Source organism: Scleropages formosus, chromosome 20 (genome assembly GCF_900964775.1).
Source record: "Scleropages formosus chromosome 20, fSclFor1.1, whole genome shotgun sequence".
In the NCBI taxonomy this organism is placed as follows: Eukaryota; Metazoa; Chordata; class Actinopteri; order Osteoglossiformes; family Osteoglossidae; genus Scleropages; species Scleropages formosus.
In genome coordinates, this window is record NC_041825.1 from 23,333,123 (window position 1) to 23,351,459 (window position 18,337).

Sequence of the window (18,337 nt, forward strand, 5' to 3'; positions counted from 1 at the left end):
CAGGAAGCAAGCAAGTTGCGGATTATTAATCAGCCTTTATTGCCTTGCCTGGGAGAACATCGCGATCCCTAATCGCTGTCTACTTGTGTGTTTTTCAAAATCTCCCTTCGCTTTGGTCCCTCTCCTGAGCTACTGTCCTGTCTGAACCAGTCCTCCAGTCTCCGGTCCTGTCCCCTCCTCCAGTCCTCAATGCATCACATCTTTGTGTGCTGGCCCCAGTCCCGTACCCCTGTTCCGCTTACGGTCTTTTAAGAACACCCTGTGCGTCTTGGTCCCGGGTCCATCATGTCACCCTTACACTTCATTCCCTAATCTTCACTGGGCTCTTGTACATAACTCTGCACGTGAGATCGTCACCCTTTAGCGTAACACACATCCAGTTCAAGTAGGGACGTTACAGGTCCGTTAAAAGCCTCAGCTAAACCTATGATAAATGTATAGTGCAACACTTCCATACATCCATACGTCTATCCATCCTTCCGTTATTAATAGCCGGTTGTCCAACGGATGGTCACAGTGTCCGGAGGCTATCCTGGAAGCACAAGGTGCGAGGCAGGGCGCACCTCGGACAGGATGCCAGTCCATTGCAGTTTAACACTTATTATTTTTTGTTTAACATCACACTAAAATATCTGGATTCTTTTAAAATTCTTGAAAATGAAACAAACATTTTTTTTCTGCAACGTCTTACTCAGCCCACACTATTGTCCAATTTATCACACAAGAGTGGATAGTTTTCTTCAGCATCCGGCCACTTTCCACTTTATTTATTGCCTGCCCAACGAAAAAGCTTACTAATACTAGAAATCTTTAATATGGCTAAAACAAGTAAAAATACTTTGTGAGATTTTTAACATTTTTTACTTTGAGTTAAATTAAAATGAAAACATAAAAAAATCACTCATGTAAAATGACAAAAATACCTTCTTTTCACAATCTGCTCTTTAAGCTGATTCAGCTAACCCTGATTCATCCCGTAACAGCTGTTCAGCATCCATCATCTTGTTATTGATCATGAACGTTCACAAACACCAGACGAAAGGTCTTAACACCATGCAAATAAACTGACTCATGCCAGTCCCACATTCTTATTCTGTCTGGGTGCTCTTTACCACCACTTACATTTATCCCTGTAACTAATGCTTTTCTACAAAGCAACTTACAATGTTAAAGTACCTACAATTATTTACCCATTTGCATAGCTGGGCTATTTTTTACTGGAGCAATTTAGGGTAAGTACCTTGCTCAAGGGTACTACAGCCAGTGGTGGGGAATCAACCCTGTGACCCACTGGTCCAAAAGCAGCAGCTGTAACCACTACACCACCAGCTGTCCCGCTTAACACTTATGCTCCACAACAGGCTAATTTTTGGAAAATAGATTTGTGAAAAAATAGAATTCAAAAATAAATCAACAAACCTGGGAAATTTTTGCATCTTTTAAAAGGAGGATTCAGTGTAATTGTCTCTATGTCTTTCTAGTAAGTGAATTTTTCTGATTTTTATGAGCTTTATTACAAATAAATTAAGACTAGGCTTTCCTCCAAAGCATCTCTTACTGTTTGTACACTAAAATATTTGCTATTATGTATCTGTAGAGCTGAGTAAGTTTCTACTGGTGCACTTCAGGGTAAATATTTCATTCGAGGCTACAGTAGTGGGAAGCAGGATTGGAACACAGGTCCTTTGAGAGGAAGGCTGTGATTCTATCACTACCCTACCTGCTGGGCCCTCATAGCCTTTTAAATAATAGTTTGCCTTTGCTCATTTTAAAACAAAAAAGATTTTCATCTTGGACATCTTATAAATAGGTTTATGTATAACATTTTTTGCTGAATGTAATTCTTCAAAAAGTGGGGAAATAAACTTTCACTACATTTTTCTGCTTTTTAGATGATGCTAAGTGATGCTTTTCATCAATGGCCTTCAGTAAGTTCCCTGGAGTCACACACACACACACACACACACACGTAAAGTCCCTCCCACAAAGCCACTCACTTACACAGGGCGTACATATGAGCACACACTCATACATACAACAGCTCACCCACCGGCAGCATGATTTCCCTGCTGTTGTTTACTCAACCTCCCGCTGTCCCAGTAGCTCCAGCCCAGTCCGTAGATCCCTGAGGCTCACTCTTAATCGCATTCGCATCAAACATTATCTCGGACTGCGGCGTGTTTTCCCACGCTTGCCGCAAAGGCAATCGGTCAATCCATCAGGAGCCGACATGAAGGCGACACACCTAAAGCGATCCAGAGGAAGTACATCTGGGATTTGTCCTCTTTCGTTTTTACCTGAATAATTCCTGCTTAGTAAAGAAAGAGCCAGAAAATTTCAGTACAGCATATCTGTTCTTTCATCAACATCACAACAGAATATTAGAATATATATGTGCAGTACCTTACTTTTTAATATTTATTTTCTATGAGCATCTTCACTAATTTTTCTCAATCTAAGTTACCAATTTTAAGATGCAGACTACAAAAAACTTGCTGTTTTTTTTCTGCCAAATACGAATCACCTTTCGCACCATTGCAAAGTTTTAACTTTGGTGACATATAATCAAAGGGGGAAAAAAAAAAACTTGTTTAAAAGAAACTTTCAAAACTTTCCTCACAGTCACAGTTCCTTTCAAAAGTATTGTATAAAGCCAGCAAAGTTCTCGAAATGTTGGTGGATTACAAATGAAACCGTCACATCTTTGTCCTAATTAGTATTTTTAAAACATCAGACCCTCAAAGAGAAAATATTGAAAGGCAAAATGATTTATTTCCCTGCAGATGTCATAAACATAGACAAAACCTGAAATGTGCTCTTTTTTTTAAATTTCTTTTTTTTTAGTCCTTGGACCTTGTGCTCCAGTAAGCCAAAGTGCATGAGTGGAAGAACAGGTTTGTTATAGGAAGAAAGCACCCAAAGGAAGGCAGAGACAAAGCGAGTGGCAGAAGGAGGAGTAATAGTGCATCAGGGTACTGTATCAGGACCTCAACACAATGCTGGCCTCAATGGCAGAGCTCCAGGATAGAAGATCGTGCTCAGGAAGAACCATCTGAAAGCCGTGCACCGGAAAGCACCAAAGTGATCACGCTAAGATATGGATAAGGGTGTTATGGTCTGATGAGCTCAAGATAGGGCTTTGGGTGGAGCCAAAGTGACACTGCCCATGCTTCAAAAAACACAGCGGTACAATCAAATATGATGATAGCGGCATAAATCTCAACCTTGGAAGTTCACCTTTCCTCTAAACAATGATCCGAAGCGGAGAGCAAAGCAACACTGGAGTTGGCTGGAAACAAAATGTCAATGTCCTGGAACGGCCCTGGCCAAAGCCCCAACCACTCAAGCGCATGTAGAATTTGTGGCACGCTTTGAAAATTTAATTAAATCTGTCAACATAAGTAGTGCGCCCAGCTGTTAGACACTTTCTCCCAAGCTGTTACCATGGAATGAGGTGTCTGTTGGGGGGCCTTTTTTGCAATATGTGAAGAAAAGTAAATAATTCTGGCACTAAAATGTTCAATTCGAGAGTGTGGCTTTGTAAGAAACATTCTAACTGGACAAAGAGTGTCAGTAGTAGTTTCTAATCTGGGAACATTTGAAAACATTTTAAGCCCTTTAAACAAAAAAGGGGCATGTTCTACATTGGTCCAAAACAGTGAGGAATGTGCCCCGAGGCGTTGATCTTTATTACGTCCTTTGCTATTAACAGCAGTTGGAGGTTGAACAGCTGACCTGGCACACAGGTCCGTCACTGAAATGTAGCTTTTTATCAACACGAAGAAAGGTGTGGTGGTTCAGTCAAGCTTTCTATGGGATCGTACTTGGGGTAGGAACCCAACAAGGACCCACCATGCATCACAAAGCCTTGTAAATCACATGCATGAGCTGTGCCTCATATGAAATTCCTGATTTCCATTAACACACTGGTCATTTTTTGAATGCATTGCCTAATCTTTGTATCATTGGATCACTGGATCCTCACTGCGTTATTTAACATCGTAGGGCTCAAATATTGAAGATCGTATTTGTAATTCTGGAGCAGAATTTGTGCCTTCCTGTGAACAGCAATCTTCAGCCAGATACCCTTTTTAATGTGCTTCCAAGACATTGTGTATTTAGACATGTTCGCCATCACTTTGATGATAATACTGTCTTTTCTACTGTGGTTTGCAGTTGAAAAGGCTGCTCTTAAAATGGTTTTTGGTCTTTTAAATTATAATCGGAGCTGTGAAAATGCGAATCCAAACATTTCCATGGAGGATGAGGTTAGGTGTTTATTTCAGGTACGTGTATGACTCCTCTGCGGAAGTCCCCCCAGCCCGACTAATGGAATAACATGGTAAATATAACCCGGCTTCAAAACAATACGGCCGTACACAACCATGCATCATAGTCATGTGGTAATGAGTTATTCATCTACAATACAGAACAGCTTTCAAAGTCCTCATACTTTGAGCGCTAAATGATACTTAACTCCAACACAGCTCTCCAGCCCCAGATTTCAGACCGCAGGCTATCTTGTAATCATAAATAAGTAAAAAAAAAAAAAGTAGGAGAGGCCAAAAATGTAATATCCTTCAATCATTTGAAAGAGACAGAGCCTTACAGTGAAGTAGAAAATCACATAATTTAGGTGCCGTTTTTTTTTTTAACTGCCAAATATCAAATATAAAAAATTTTCACAGTATCATCGAGTTGATCATGTGTGACCTGCCCCAATCCTGGACGGTGCACTAAACAGCTGCATGATCATTTCAATATACAGCAAGCCTGCCAGTGATATGGTCCTTCATGTGCATGTGGTGAACTACAGATTTAAATCCCTGTTTGCCTACCGCTGCTCCCTCTAAAATGAGGGCACATACCACACACACACACACACACAAGGCAGCACAAGGGGGCGCACCCGCTCTGTGTTCAAGGGCCCTGGCCCACCCTGGAGGACTGAGGGCCGGCATTTCAATGCAGCTGAGGGTCCAAGAAGTCCAAAGGACAGAATAAACCCAGTGTAACTGACCATGCAACCTTTTGCAGAGCTCATGTGACAGCCTCACTCTAGTCACACTGCATTTCCAAAAGGCAAAAGGTTATTGTGTCATCATGCATTGGTTGTTTACAATAATCTGCTGCAATTGGTAACAGCTTGGCCTTCTAGGAATGTGAAAACCACATTTGTTAAAATTGCTTTTTTATACCCAGATATATCTTACCCGTATATATTTTTAAAGATTTACTGCTCTTTACCACTGTATTGCTATACTTTCATGGGGGGGCGCGGTGGCACAGTGGCGCAGTGGGTTGTACCGGGTCCTGCTCTCTGGTGGGTCTGGGGTTCGAGTCCCGCTTGGGGTGCCTTGCGATGGACCGGCATCCCGTCCTGGGTGTGTCCCCTCCCCTTCTGGCCATACGCCCTGTGTTACCAGGTAGGATCCGGTTCCTCGCGACCCTGTATGGGACAAGCAGTTCCGAAAATGTGTGTGTGTGTGCTATACTTTCTGAGGTCCATATCCCCTAGATGGTCCTGTATCGTTTTTCCAAATATAGATCACAATAAATGAAATTCTTATCCATCTATATTTAAAGGTACAAATGTTTATTATAGATATGACACATAAATATTAGGTATATATATGAGATAATATTAAACATATTCCTATATAGTCCAAGAGACTACATTTACATTGATTCATTTAGCAGACTCATAAATCAATACTATAATAAATATCATAAATGATATGATGTTAGATTATCTTATTGTCTTGTAAAATATTCCAAAAGATAAAGCTCTACCAAACACTTCTGGAAGAAACATTATATAAAAACCCATCAGCATTCTTTGCTTTCACAAAAACACAGCAAACCAAACTCCTCGGTACCTCAGCTCTGGCTACAAACATTGGATTTTGAAGCTCAGTAACAGACCAAGAGAAATAATAAATGAATAAACACTGTTATGTCATTTGTGGTCTCAGTTCACCCTTAAAGCTGTGGTTGGTTTTAATTATTTCATTGCGGCATCAGTTGATACACCCTCTAGAAGGCCACCGAATATCTACATTTACTTACTTAGCAGATGTTTTTCCTCCAATGTTACGAGATGTTTTCCTACAATGTTGAGGTCACAATTATTCACCCATGAATACAACTGGGTAATTTTTACCGGAGCAACTTTGGGTAAGTATCTTTCTCAAGGGTCTTACAACTGGAGAGGGGGATCAAACCTGCAACCTTCAGATCCAGCATTTCTAACCCCTACACCACCTGCTGTGCTGTATGTAGGAATATGTGTGACTAGTGAGTACCATGGAGTCTTAAAGTACTCTGCTTTGTTTCAAACCTCACAGTTCAACTGCCCTGTCCATCAGACTTGTTTGCGCTGAAGATTGTTTACCACCCTGCCCCCTAGTGACTGAACTTGAGGGGCAGAAAGGAGGGCTTGGATCTTTGCTCTCTGATGTCCGTGCATGGGGAGGTCAGGTTATTATTAACCTGTTTTTACGGTGTTAAATGTGTAGACTAAGCTGCTTGGAATGATTTAGCCCTTTCTGCAGAAGGTTGTTTTACAGTGATCTTGATCAGGGAGGTTTTTCTCATTTCGGGTCGCAACGCAGCCCACACGGCAGCTGCGGATGCGCAGCGCGACGCTCAAGAGGACAGAGGACATGTGTAGCACGTGTCGGGGGGGAGTCACAGCCACTCACGCACTCGGAAGGCGGAGCGAGCGCCCCTATTGGCCGCCTGCGGTAGCGCCCCCGCGAGACACGGTGGCCGGGCTGCGGCGCGCGCGGCGCTGGAACTGGACGTTCTCTGCGATTTCTGTGGTCTCGCGCTGGGCGGGGGGCCGCCGCTTCTCGCAGCGGGCTTCGTGTTGCAGCTTCGCTTCTTTTTAAACGCATTTCGACGGGGTCGTGGATTCTGACATTGTTTTACACTGTTTTCGATGCTTGAGTGTTGAGGGCTCCTTCCGTTCGTTGCCAATGTTTTAGAAAGCTCTTCTGCACGGCCGATTAACTGCATTAAACACAATATACAGTGCGATTTGCGTTCCCCACCGCCCATTTTTTTGCACGCCTCCTGCAATGGATGAAGGCGGCGATGGCCCAGCGTCAAGCAGGAACGTGCTGTGTTTATTTGACGTGGACGGCACGCTGACGCCCGCGAGACAAGTAAGTGCCCTTCACTCGTGCCCGCTCTCGGCCGGGACTCCTTCGCCTCGTGGACGCGTGTGCACATCTGACTGACAGCGCGCTCGCCAGCACTGTTTTTGTCGCTCCCTCACGTGCCATGCGATGAGGGCGCCGCTCCGCGCAGCGCACGCGACACCCTGGGTCGAGCCGCCACGCCGAGCGCGCGACTTGTCAGCGGCGGCGTTGCTGCTGCTGCTGCTGCTGCTGTTCTTCTTGAATTTGCTTCCGTTGCGATCGATGTCGTATTGACACGTAGTAACCGATCGCACGTGCGTTTTTGCCGCATTCTTGGGCTCGGTTAATCATTCGGCTGATTCCGCAGGAAAAGAAACAGCAGCACTTTTTGTTTCTGTTTTGCGTTTTCTTGTTTGGACTCTTTCCTGATGATGAGCACGCGGAGTACGTGCACAACTCGCGCTTCGCACTGTTCCCTCCTCCTCACTCTACCGCCTGACAAACAGCGACACATTCCATGCCTTTGATCTCATCATGCATTACGACACACGACCGTCCATCCCGTAGAGCCATTCCCACAAATACCCATTAATTTTTATATCTTCTCATCTTTTAATTTATTCCTATTCCATCATATCTTTTATTCTCTTCGTATTTACATCTCCACTTAAACTATATCTTTCACCTATCGTTTTCCCAACAACTTCACAGAAGAGCCTGTGTGCCTCTCAATCATCTGAATGACGTAATCAGTCTTTATAGATAAGGGGGGGTTCCAAGAATTCAGCATTTGCTTGTTTTCCCGCTGTTCTGCTCTTCCTGCTGTCTGGCTGTTCCTCACTGTTCTCTCACTGTTCCACTGCTTCCCCATTACCTGGCTGTTCACCTGTTATATGGCCGTTACCCTGCGACTCGGCTGTTCCCTGCTGCAGGCTGTTCCCTTGCAGTACATCTATTCCCGCTGTCTGGCTGTTCCTCGCTATTCAGCCCTTCTCCCGTTATTCGACTGTTCTCTCACAATACGGCTCTTCCCCTGCTGCTCGGCTTTTCTCCTTTTATCCGGATGTTCCACTATTTGGCTGTTCCCCTGCTAATCGGCTGTTCCCCTGTTATTTGGCTCTTCCTCCGCTACTCGGCTGTTCCCCTGCTACTCTGGGGTTCTCGTTATTTGGCTCTTCCCATGCTGCTTGGCTGTTCCCCTGTTACTCTGCTTTTCCCCTGCTACTTAGCCCTTCCCTTCTTATATGGCTGTTCCCCTGTTATTTGGCTGTTCCCCTGTTACCCTGCTTTTCCTCTGTTATTTGGCTCTTCCCCCACTGCTCGGCTCTTCCCCCATTATTTGGTTCTTCCCCCGCTACTGAGCTGTTCCCCTGCTACTCGACTGTTCCCCTGTTATTTGGCTCTTCCCCTACTACTTGGCTGTTCCACTATTTGGCTCTTCCCCCGCTACTCGACTGTTCCCCTGTTATTTGGCTCTTCCCCTACTACTTGGCTGTTCCACTATTTGGCTCTTCCCCCGCTACTCGACTGTTCCCCTGTTATTTGGCTCTTCCCCTACTACTTGGCTGTTCCACTATTTGGCTCTTCCCCCGCTACTCGACTGTTCCCCCGTTATTTGGCTCTTCCCCCACTGCTCAGCTCTTCCCCTGTTATATGGCTGTTCCCCTGTTATTTGGCTCTTCCCCTACTACTTGGCTTTTCCCGTTATTTGACTGTTCCCCTGTTACCCTGCTTTACCTCTGTTATTTGGCTCTTCCCCCACTGCTCAGCTCTTCCCCTGCTAATCAGCTTTTCCCTTGTTATCTGGCTGTTCCCCCGCTACTCAGCTGTTCCCCTGCTACTTGACTGTTCCCATGTTATTTGGCTCTTCCCCCACTGCTCAGCTCTTCCCCTGTTATTTGGCTCTTCCCCTACTACTTGGCTTTTCCCGTTATTTAGCTCTTCCTCCGCTACTCAGCTGTTCCCCCGTTATTTGGCTGTTCCCCTGCTACTCGGCTGTTTTCTGCAGTACATCTATTCCCATTGTTTGGCTTTTCCTCACTATTCAACTCTTCTCCCACTACTTCGCTGTTCCTCCAGCTGTTCCCAGTAAGACACACTTTCAGGTCCAGTTTTGCAATGTACAGCGTAGTGCTGCTATTCATCTTCTGCCAGTTCATGTGGGACATGGTGTTCTCTCTCCTCTTCCAAACCAGCCCAAGAACAGCGTTAAGTGTTTCTGCAAGTCATTAAGGAACATTCCTCACACTGGGTGCTGCAGTTCTGCAGTCCAGTTTGACCCTAAGAGACGGTTAACCAAGCTCAGACCCCACAGACCACCATCACTGTTACAGCCACATCCTGGACACCACACTGATTTTTCCCTCTGTAGCATCATCTCTCAGATGAGTGTAGAAAGTGGAGTCAGGATCAGCTGCAGCTAACTTGGATCTGGTATGTGGATCTAAGAAGAGGAGATCTGCTGCAGCAAACTAACGAAAGTCGTCTTGGCATGATGCCACGGACTAGACTCAGTTGATGGTTTATCAAAGTTCCTCTGCAGGGTATTTAACTGTAACATGTTAATGAGGCTGGAAAATGGCATGTACATAATAATAGTGTGTGGCTTCTGGACACGTACAGGGTGTTTAGACTCGTTTCTGTAGAGTAGAATGGAACAGATAATTTAAGAAAATGACTGCTCCTTGAAGAGGATGCAGAACCATGATGTACTTCTTCAGAACACGAGGACAACACCTGATTTTATTGGATGGTCATGGGCGAGCTTTCCAAACTTCATGTCTTCATCCATTTTCTGATGCCACATGTATAATTTCTGTCTGTATTAGTGATTTCCTGCAGTACACACACACACATTGCCTGAAACCGCTTGTCCCAAGCGGGGTCGCGGCGAGCCGGAGCCTAACCTGGCAACACAAGGTGTAAGGCTGGAAAGGGAGGGGACACACCCAGGATGGGACGCCAGTCCGTCGCAAGGCACCCCAAGCGGGACTCGAACTCCGGACCCACCAGAGAGCAGGACCCGGTCAAACCCGCTGCACCCCCCATGTTCCTGCAATACATTCTTGGTTAAAATATCATTTAAAATACTGCAATCCCTTATTGTGGAAAAATGGCAAAATGTGATTGAACAAGATTAACTTTAAATTAAGTTGAAAACACTCGATGCCCAGTTCCATCCGCATGTGTGCAATCCAGACTTCGCACTAAGTTCAGCTGATCGCCGGACGGTTTCCACCCTATAGAAGATCGACCCTGAGCTGGACCGCTTCCTTCAGTCCCTGCGGAAGAAGGTGAAGATCGGTGTGGTGGGCGGTTCTGACTACTCCAAGATCGCCGAGCAGCTGGGGGACGGCGACGAAGGTGGGGTGCTCATCTTCCTCGCTCCCCACCAGACACTCTGGCCCTTCCTTCATGGTCCCCCCCCGACTTGCTGAGAGTGGCAGGTTCAGTGGACCGCACCTTCTTCCCGGTTCCCTTGCAGACCACAGTCGCTCCAGTGTGTTGCTCAACAGGGTGTTACTCAACACGACTTAATGGGTTACACGATAAGTGAAATGATACGCTGAAGCTTGGCCTGGACAATGATTAAGTCCAGAAACAGCACTATTGTATGTGTATGTGCTGTGTTGAAGAGCCTGCGAAAACCCCTTGTTTTACACTTGTGCTTAACACAGTGGAGACGGCATCATGGACCGCATGTGACCGCCAGCAAATGGTCTTCTTCTCCAGCTCCAGTAGTGCGTGTTCCAGAGTCATTATTTAGCTTTTATTAGTTGTTTTTCCCCTCGGGGTGACATGTTACTCATGGTCACATTCGCTGTGGTTCATCTGCCTGGTGAAATGAGATCCTATTTGTGCAGATAATTTACTAGATGTCTCCTAAAAGCCTCGAACCTTTTCCACTATCTCAGCAGTTTTATGGCAAGCACAGTTATACTACCTGAACGCTACATTTACATTTGCATTTTATGCTCATTTAGCCCTCACGTTCTCCCACGGAGACTTGTACTAGTTACTCGAGGAGCAGACACTTTAAAATCTGTCATGGATTTGCTTACATTTTTATGTGATGGGTTTAAGTGTATTGAAAAGGTGCAAAACCAAGTTCTCCTCTGATTCCGTAACTTTTTACTCTTCTACCCTTAAGTACAAATGTATGCCCCTCTTTCCCACCACTTTAACTCAGAAGTTGGCAGCGGCAGTCACACGGCAGGGCTGGTAGGTTTCCATAGCAACAGGTCAAACATGCATTCATTAAGGCACTGGCTGCCTCCAAAAGTGAGTTGATCCAGTAGACGGTTTAGCTTGGCTGCTCCGTACAGACACCTGTAACTTGAAATGTGTTACGATGAGTAGATAGATGCACCAAAACACATGAGGATGTTTTGCGATACGTGGCGGAATGTGATACTCTGCTTGATTTACAGTGTTTTTTTTTTTTTAATGCATTGCGCATTTGTTGTGTGATTCAGTAATACCCACCAAAAGTTGAGTCATACCTTATGCAAGCATGCTGTTTATTGTTATTTTACTCCTTTTGCTGCACGTTTCATCATAGATGGTTAGACAAGTCTTTCTCAAAAAGCACAATGGTGACCCCCCCCACTCTGATACAATTTCAGCATGGTGGTTTTTAAACTTTACTTTCAGAAACCTTTAATGATGTTGTGATGTGATTGATGCTCTGTAATAATAGAGTCACACATAGACTGGCACAAACTTGTCTGATTTCAGGCTCTTAAATTCTTAATCCCTGCCAACGTTGTTATCCCTTGCAGTGATACGCAAGTACGACTATGTGTTTGCGGAGAACGGCACGGTGCAGTACAAAGACGGGAAGCTCATCTCTAAGCAGGTGAGAGTGTGTTGTGTAAAGAAAAGGCTGCTTGGGGGCCGATTTCGTGGCTTTGTGAGTTTGCCGACAAGATTGGCGTCACTGTTCTGTAATGCTGTTTCTGATGACAAAAATAACATAACGTTCTGGCCGGATTCTCATTTTCTCGGATACATGTTATCAGGATGTTGTACTTGATCCATCATCTTGCCCTCTGTGGTTTCAGGCCATCCAGAATCGCCTAGGAGAGGAACTGCTGCAGGATCTCATCAACTTCTGTCTTCGGTACATGGGCCTCATCAAACTGCCGAAGAAACGGTGAGGTTCTCCTCCTGACAAGAACACCATCACACACACAGTTGTGCTTTTTGCTTTTGATTCATTCTTTTTAAAATGTCAGCTTATGAAGACTTGCAAGGCTTTACAGAATGAGACCTTCACGATCTCATCTGAAGTAAAAGCAAACTGAAGCTCAAAGTGCATTTTGGACACACTGGGACTTTTACAGTGATAAAACATGGCTAGAGAAACGGCCTGCGCCAGTCTTTGTCTTCGTGTTCTGTTTTATTTCCAAAATAAGCTTAAATATATTCCATCCACAATCCCTCAGGCTATGACATGCAGCCACGTTCTGCATTCAGGAGGATTGTGTTTCATCCCCCACAAACTTGCTTGTTGGTTTTCACAGAAAGGGGATAAATTTCTTTAGATTTTTCAGGATTTGAATTATATTTGTTGTATTGGAGAGACAGATTCTTCCCCCTTCTTGTCCTTTCTCATCGTGAGTCCAGAGCCTGTCCTCTCCAGGATCTCACTGATCATTTCATATCAACCTTTCTCCCTGTTTTCTTTCATTTCCAGGGGTACTTTTATTGAGTTTCGCAATGGAACAATCAATATATCTCCGATTGGCCGGAGCTGTACGCAGGAAGAGCGGATCGAGTTCTCTGAAATTGACAAGGTACAGGTAGATCCCAAGCACTCAGGTTGCTATGGTGATGTGGTTGATGCCACACGTTAAGCTTTCCTGAGTGGATTTTCCTAATGGTTGCTGGAGGTCATTCCCATTGCTGTCCTCATTGATGGCTGCGCTTCTTTCCTGCCCTCAGAAAGAGAAGATCCGTGAGAAGTTTGTGGAAGCCCTTCAGAAGGAGTTTGCTGGGAAGGGGCTGCAGTTCACCAGAGGTTGGTGGATAAAGGACCATGTGTGGATACGTTGACACTCGGGAGTCATAAGGATGCTCAGACTGACACTTTCAGCCTATGAGTGGAGTCTTTATCTCTAAAGAAAAGCTGAGTCAAGCTGCGTACCAGATTAAGTCTCATGTCAGAGCCTGCATTAATGGTGTTTAAAGTGATGAGTCTTTGCACAAAATAGAACGAATATGCAACAATAAACAGGAATTTCATGTGGTATTTTCAATAGATTTACCTTGACTATGACTGGGGGTTTTGGTAGATTTCATCAAAGATGGGTGTTGACACTTGATGAGGTGGAAGTTGAGTTGTTCTCTTGCTGTGTTTGACTTAAGGTGGTAAGTATGCTCTGGGAGTCCTGTCCAAATTCAAGTCAGGTTTCACCCTGTAGATTAAAACCTCATGTCAACTGGTTTCAAAAGGATCGAGGCTTGTTTTCCTCCACTTTAGATGTGTGTTTTGCTTTCAGAACAGATTCAGTCCTTGTTGGAATGCCGTCATGCAAGTTGTGAAATTTTTACTCTGTGATCCTGGACAGCTCTTCAAGAACGAAACTCTCTGGTTTTTTGAGGAATGAAGGAGGTGGAAACATGCTCTACACTTTGTGCTCCCCGAGTTCCAGCAAAGCTTCACTGGAGTTTGGATGCTTTGGAGAAAATCACCTGCTAAAAGATTAAAGGTTGATGTAATTTGTAAGGTCATGGAACCTGTGGAAATGTCCACAAAACTGCCTTTGACTCAGTTTACCATGGACAGAGGGGTGCACCTGGTCACATTAAGTAGCTTCATATTCCGTTGCTGTTCCATCCACCAATCACTTCAGATTCCATGCATCTAACCACCATGCTCAATAGTAAGGAAGTGATCAATTTTTTTCCCTTCTTCCCAATGGCATCGGATACATGTAATTTTCAATAAAAATGCCTGCTTTGTGAACTCACAGCTTAGTCTACATTTATTCAATTAGCTGATGCTTTTCTCCAAAGCAACTTACAGTGTTAAACTACTTAGTTATTTACCCATTTATACACCTGGTTAATTATGAGACTGAATCACAGAGGCTCTGTGGTCATTTTTCAAGGACATTTTGACCTCTTTGGTGTCTACTCTGACTTGGTGAGCTTTAGGCTGCTTGTGGTACCCCTATTCCTCAATACAAGGTTTCCTTGTCTGGAAGAAACCCTAATTTTTACAATATTTCACTCTAGTCATTGAAGTTTTAGCCTTTTTGAAAAGGTTAGATGTACAAAGTTGCTTTCTCTTTCATTAACAGATCTCATATCTAACATTTTAGTTATTTTTGGCAATTTGTCTCCAGCTTTAATTGACTCACCTGTATAACCGTTTTTGTGATTTATTTACTTTGAATTTACCTTTTTTTATGTGGTGTCCAGTAGTTCATCTAATGCTGCACACTGGGTGTACATAGACACACACACACACACACACACACACGCACATCCCCAACATCTCATACAGCACGTGTGCAGTCAACACTGTTGACGCGCGAAAGCTTGTTTACAGACAGCCTACGCGTCTGGCTGCCTAATGGTTTGTCGCCCAGCTGCCCAGGCCCATCTGTTTGCCTCCATTGAGCAGCGAGGTTCATCCTGTTGGCTGTCCAAAGGGAGCCCACCATCAGCTAATGATTGCTTGCGCAGTGCCGAGGCCATCGGTGACATGAATGAGCCATGAGCTCATCAGCTTTCCCAGGCTACGCTGATGATACTCATTTGGCAGGGTTACAGAATGGGTGCGAGACAAAGTCCAGTCCATCAGGCGCTATTGCTGCGCTCCAGTGTTTATGTTTTGCACTTGGGGTTAATGATTAGAGCAGGCCATCACCCCCTGATTGTCTCACTGCTCTGTGCTTAAGGTTAACCAGATAAACACAGTGCTCTCGATAACAGCGTAAACAAACAGATGTTTGCCTTGGGTGGCCACGTCACTCTTGTGTGCGAGTGAGGGGATGGGCCATGCCATGGACTGCATCCATTCAGATATCTTACTCACGTCTAGGCTTCATCAAACATCTCGCAGGCATACTGCAAATGTACTTGTGTGTCCCTAACAGTCGTGCCCTTGTGAGGCTTTTTTGCCCTGCCTGTCCTGCATGGACTCTCAAATGACAGAAATTTCACTCCGTCCTGGTTCTTTTCCTCGGCCGTGCTGAGATAATAGCTGCATGTTCGCCTGGCACTAGTACTCCGCTTGCCCCCCAACCCCGCTGTGTTTGCTGTGGGAACTCATCGTTGAGGCGCTCTTGCTGGCTGTGGGTACTCGTGCACTATGCCAGGGTGACACACACTTGGCAGCAGCTCCTGCCTGAAGCGTCGTTTGTTCTGTAAGCGGAGCCAGCTAGGTGAAGTGTAATCAGAGTGTGTGTGTGTGTGTGTTGAAAACAGCAAATTGCAGTTGTTTTGAGCTGGCAGCTGAATTTCAAGCATTTTGTGTTGTTTCTTTGTCACGTGCGTTCGTGCCTCTGTGTCTCGGCATTTCCCACACCTGTAAGACGTGTGCAGGGATAGGGGATAGGGGTACAGATCAGGCTGTTCCCCATGTAACCCTTCCCTCTGGCCTCTGCTCTCACCTGCCTAACTGTGGTGACAAACAGTTTTCACATGAGAAGCAGAGGGAGAAGGGACACTTTATTACACAACCCATATAGGGAGTCTAATGTGAGTGTCGAAGAAAAGCGTTATTGGTCGTGTCCTCGGTGCAGCCTGGGTGGTTTCCTGTCAAAGCTGCAGTGACTTGAACCAAATGTTCTTGGTAACTCCTCTATGCTCTTCCCTGTTGCCATGCCATCTAGGGGGCGTCATCAGCTTTGATGTGTTCCCTGAAGGTTGGGACAAGCGCCTCTGCCTGGACGTTCTCGAGCAGGAGGGACTGGACGCCATCTACTTCTTTGGCAACGAGACATCGCCTGTGAGTTTGGGGGCGGGGTGTCCATAAAATGTTAAAGCCGGTTGAGGAGAAGGGGGTGTGACGGTGCTCTTCTGGGTTAAAGTGCAAAAGGTCAGAATCACATGGCAGTTGGGATTGAAGACTGGGTTTTAAAATGGGCGGAGCCATGCTGGAAGCCAACAGGAATCGGAATAAATTTTATGAAGAATATGCAATGGGAACAATGTCAGAGTGACCATGAAAGCATCCAGACACTGGAGTGCGAGTGAGATTGTGTACGAGCGCATCTCAGGCAGGAGCCATCAGCGTAGGTGTAGGATGTGGTCTGTAAACTCATCAGATTTTTAATTTTTGCCTCACTGTCTTTACACAGTGCATAGAATGAATTACCACAGTAATACAGCACTACTGTAATAATAGATTACTATATACTAATATTTAAACAAATGAAAACATCTTAACATTTTAAATTATAATTACTAGTATAAGTTACTTGCAGAACAAAAACAGACCGACTTGTAAACTATATGAGGTATCTAACCAAGTAAATGGTTGTAGGGGACAGCAGATGGCATAGTGGTTAAAGCAATCAGAGGACCTGGGTTTGAATTTCACCTCCTGTTGCAATATGCTGAACTGATACGGCACAAATTACTCAGCTGTATAAACGGGTACATAACTGCAAGTAACGCTGTATACAAACGCCCCGTTGTAAGTTGTATTTCAGAAAAGTGTCAGCAAAATGAACCAATAACAGTACAGTGAATTGTGTTATCTGTATTTTGTTGCTGTGTACCTGTACTATGCAATGACAATAAAGTTGTATCTATTTTTAGGGCGGCAATGACTACGAAATCTTCAGTGACCCCCGGACGATAGGCTTTGCAGTGTGTTCCCCCAGCGACACGGCCCAACTCTGCAGAGAACTTTTCAACATCCCAGCTGATGAGTCCTGACCCACGCAACAGGGGTGACCTTGCTCTCAGAACACACTCCCACCCCCTGTTGGCTGGGTGTTGTATTGCACACAGAACACACATTGTGACCCCCCCCCCCCGGGGCATAGCCTTCACTGAACTGGAAGCACCACTACTACTGATCCACTACTACCCTTTTAACTGAATTATTGATGATGGTGATCATGAGCGCTGTAGTACCAAAATCAGTTTAAGTATTAAAAAAACTGACTGTAGGGGAAAAGGCAGTGTTAAAGTATATCTTTTATCACTTTTGTTTTTAAAAGTTTAATAATGTTGATAAAGAGAACATGGAGCATTTTTTTTTAAATAATTTCACTGATGTTTTTACCCTTAGGAGGACCAGCAATTGTTTTAGCATTTAAAAATGATTAATATGGACCTTTTGCACAGGTGGCATTAGCAGAGGTGTATTGGGTTCTACATTATTGTGAATATAGACCCAGTGCTGCCACAGCAGTTTACATAGTAGCAGGTGATGTGATGTAGCAAACGTTGGCATTGCATGGCAAGGCCCATACTGGTAATTGCCTGTGAAATTTGGTGGATGTTTTACACGTGATGTATAATTTGAGGCAGGTGCTGAGGACAGTTATGTACTAGTGATCTAGTGTTTTTGTCTTGAAGAATCATTTCTTCTCATACCTGTGTAGCATCAAATGTGTCACCTGCAGCTGTCATGCACATTACAGGTACATTTGTGCATAGGAAAAATTGAATGTCATTTTTAAAATTTAAAAAAAAAAAATCCTGCCACATAAATGGCCAATGTGTTGAACGATAAACTATGTAAGTCATTGTCACAACTTTCGCTGAGCATTGGAGCACCAGTGATGAGAACCTTGGTGCCTCCCAGATTACTTAGGGCTTTGATCTGCTCCTTCGTCCCTCCGACTGATGAGCGTCAGTCCTGTCCGTACGCCGGTAGGGGTGTGACCATGCCACATACCCCCATTTTCATTTCGAGTGGCTATGCTGGACTGGCTGGAAAGCAACCCGGTGGTTAAGACAGTTTATTTTAACAAGAAGTTTGTGGAAGGTGGTCCTGTGTGGGTCTCTTCTGCTGTGTCTATAGGCAATGTTCTGACCTGGATTTCCATAGTTAAAAAAAAAAAAAAAAAAAAACCCACTGTGGCTTAAGGGTTTTAAAATGACAACTTATGCAGGTCCCTTTGGACAAGGAAGGACCAAATAGACTCAGTTCTACGGTGAAAAGACACGAAATGTATTTGGACTTGGCAAGTGACTAAAGAATAAAGTTATTTTTACTATCA

The 18,337-nt window shown here is 44.6% G+C and overlaps 1 protein-coding gene across 2 annotated transcripts; it reads left to right on the top strand.

Annotated features, from left to right (window-relative positions):
* Positions 1–6,275: 6,275 nt before the first annotated feature.
* Positions 6,276–18,337, top strand: pmm1 (phosphomannomutase 1). 2 transcript variants are annotated; one of them, XM_018762123.2, is made up of 8 exons: positions 6,276–7,169; positions 10,391–10,508; positions 11,927–12,003; positions 12,209–12,300; positions 12,844–12,943; positions 13,092–13,167; positions 16,025–16,107; positions 16,923–18,337. In XM_018762123.2, exons 1-8 carry the CDS (start codon positions 7,083–7,085, stop codon positions 17,040–17,042), a joined length of 753 nt encoding a protein of 250 aa, XP_018617639.1. In that variant the 5' UTR covers positions 6,276–7,082; the 3' UTR covers positions 17,043–18,337. The 2 variants fall into 2 exon arrangements, with proteins under 2 accessions (XP_018617639.1, XP_018617638.1); XM_018762122.2 differs by having other exon boundaries at positions 6,277–7,169; positions 15,992–16,107.

What these genes read in the sequence shown, in the direction of transcription:
- pmm1 (XM_018762122.2), top strand. Translation starts at nt 7,083, where the DNA reads ATGGATGAAGGCGGCGATGGCCCAGCGTCAAGCAGGAACGTGCTGTGT. An exon ending in GCTGGGGGACGGCGACGAAG is followed by an intron (nt 10,509 to 11,926) that starts GTGGGGTGCTCA and finishes TATCCCTTGCAG; the next exon opens with TGATACGCAAGTACGACTAT. An exon ending in ATCAAACTGCCGAAGAAACG is followed by an intron (nt 12,301 to 12,843) that starts GTGAGGTTCTCC and finishes TTTCATTTCCAG; the next exon opens with GGGTACTTTTATTGAGTTTC.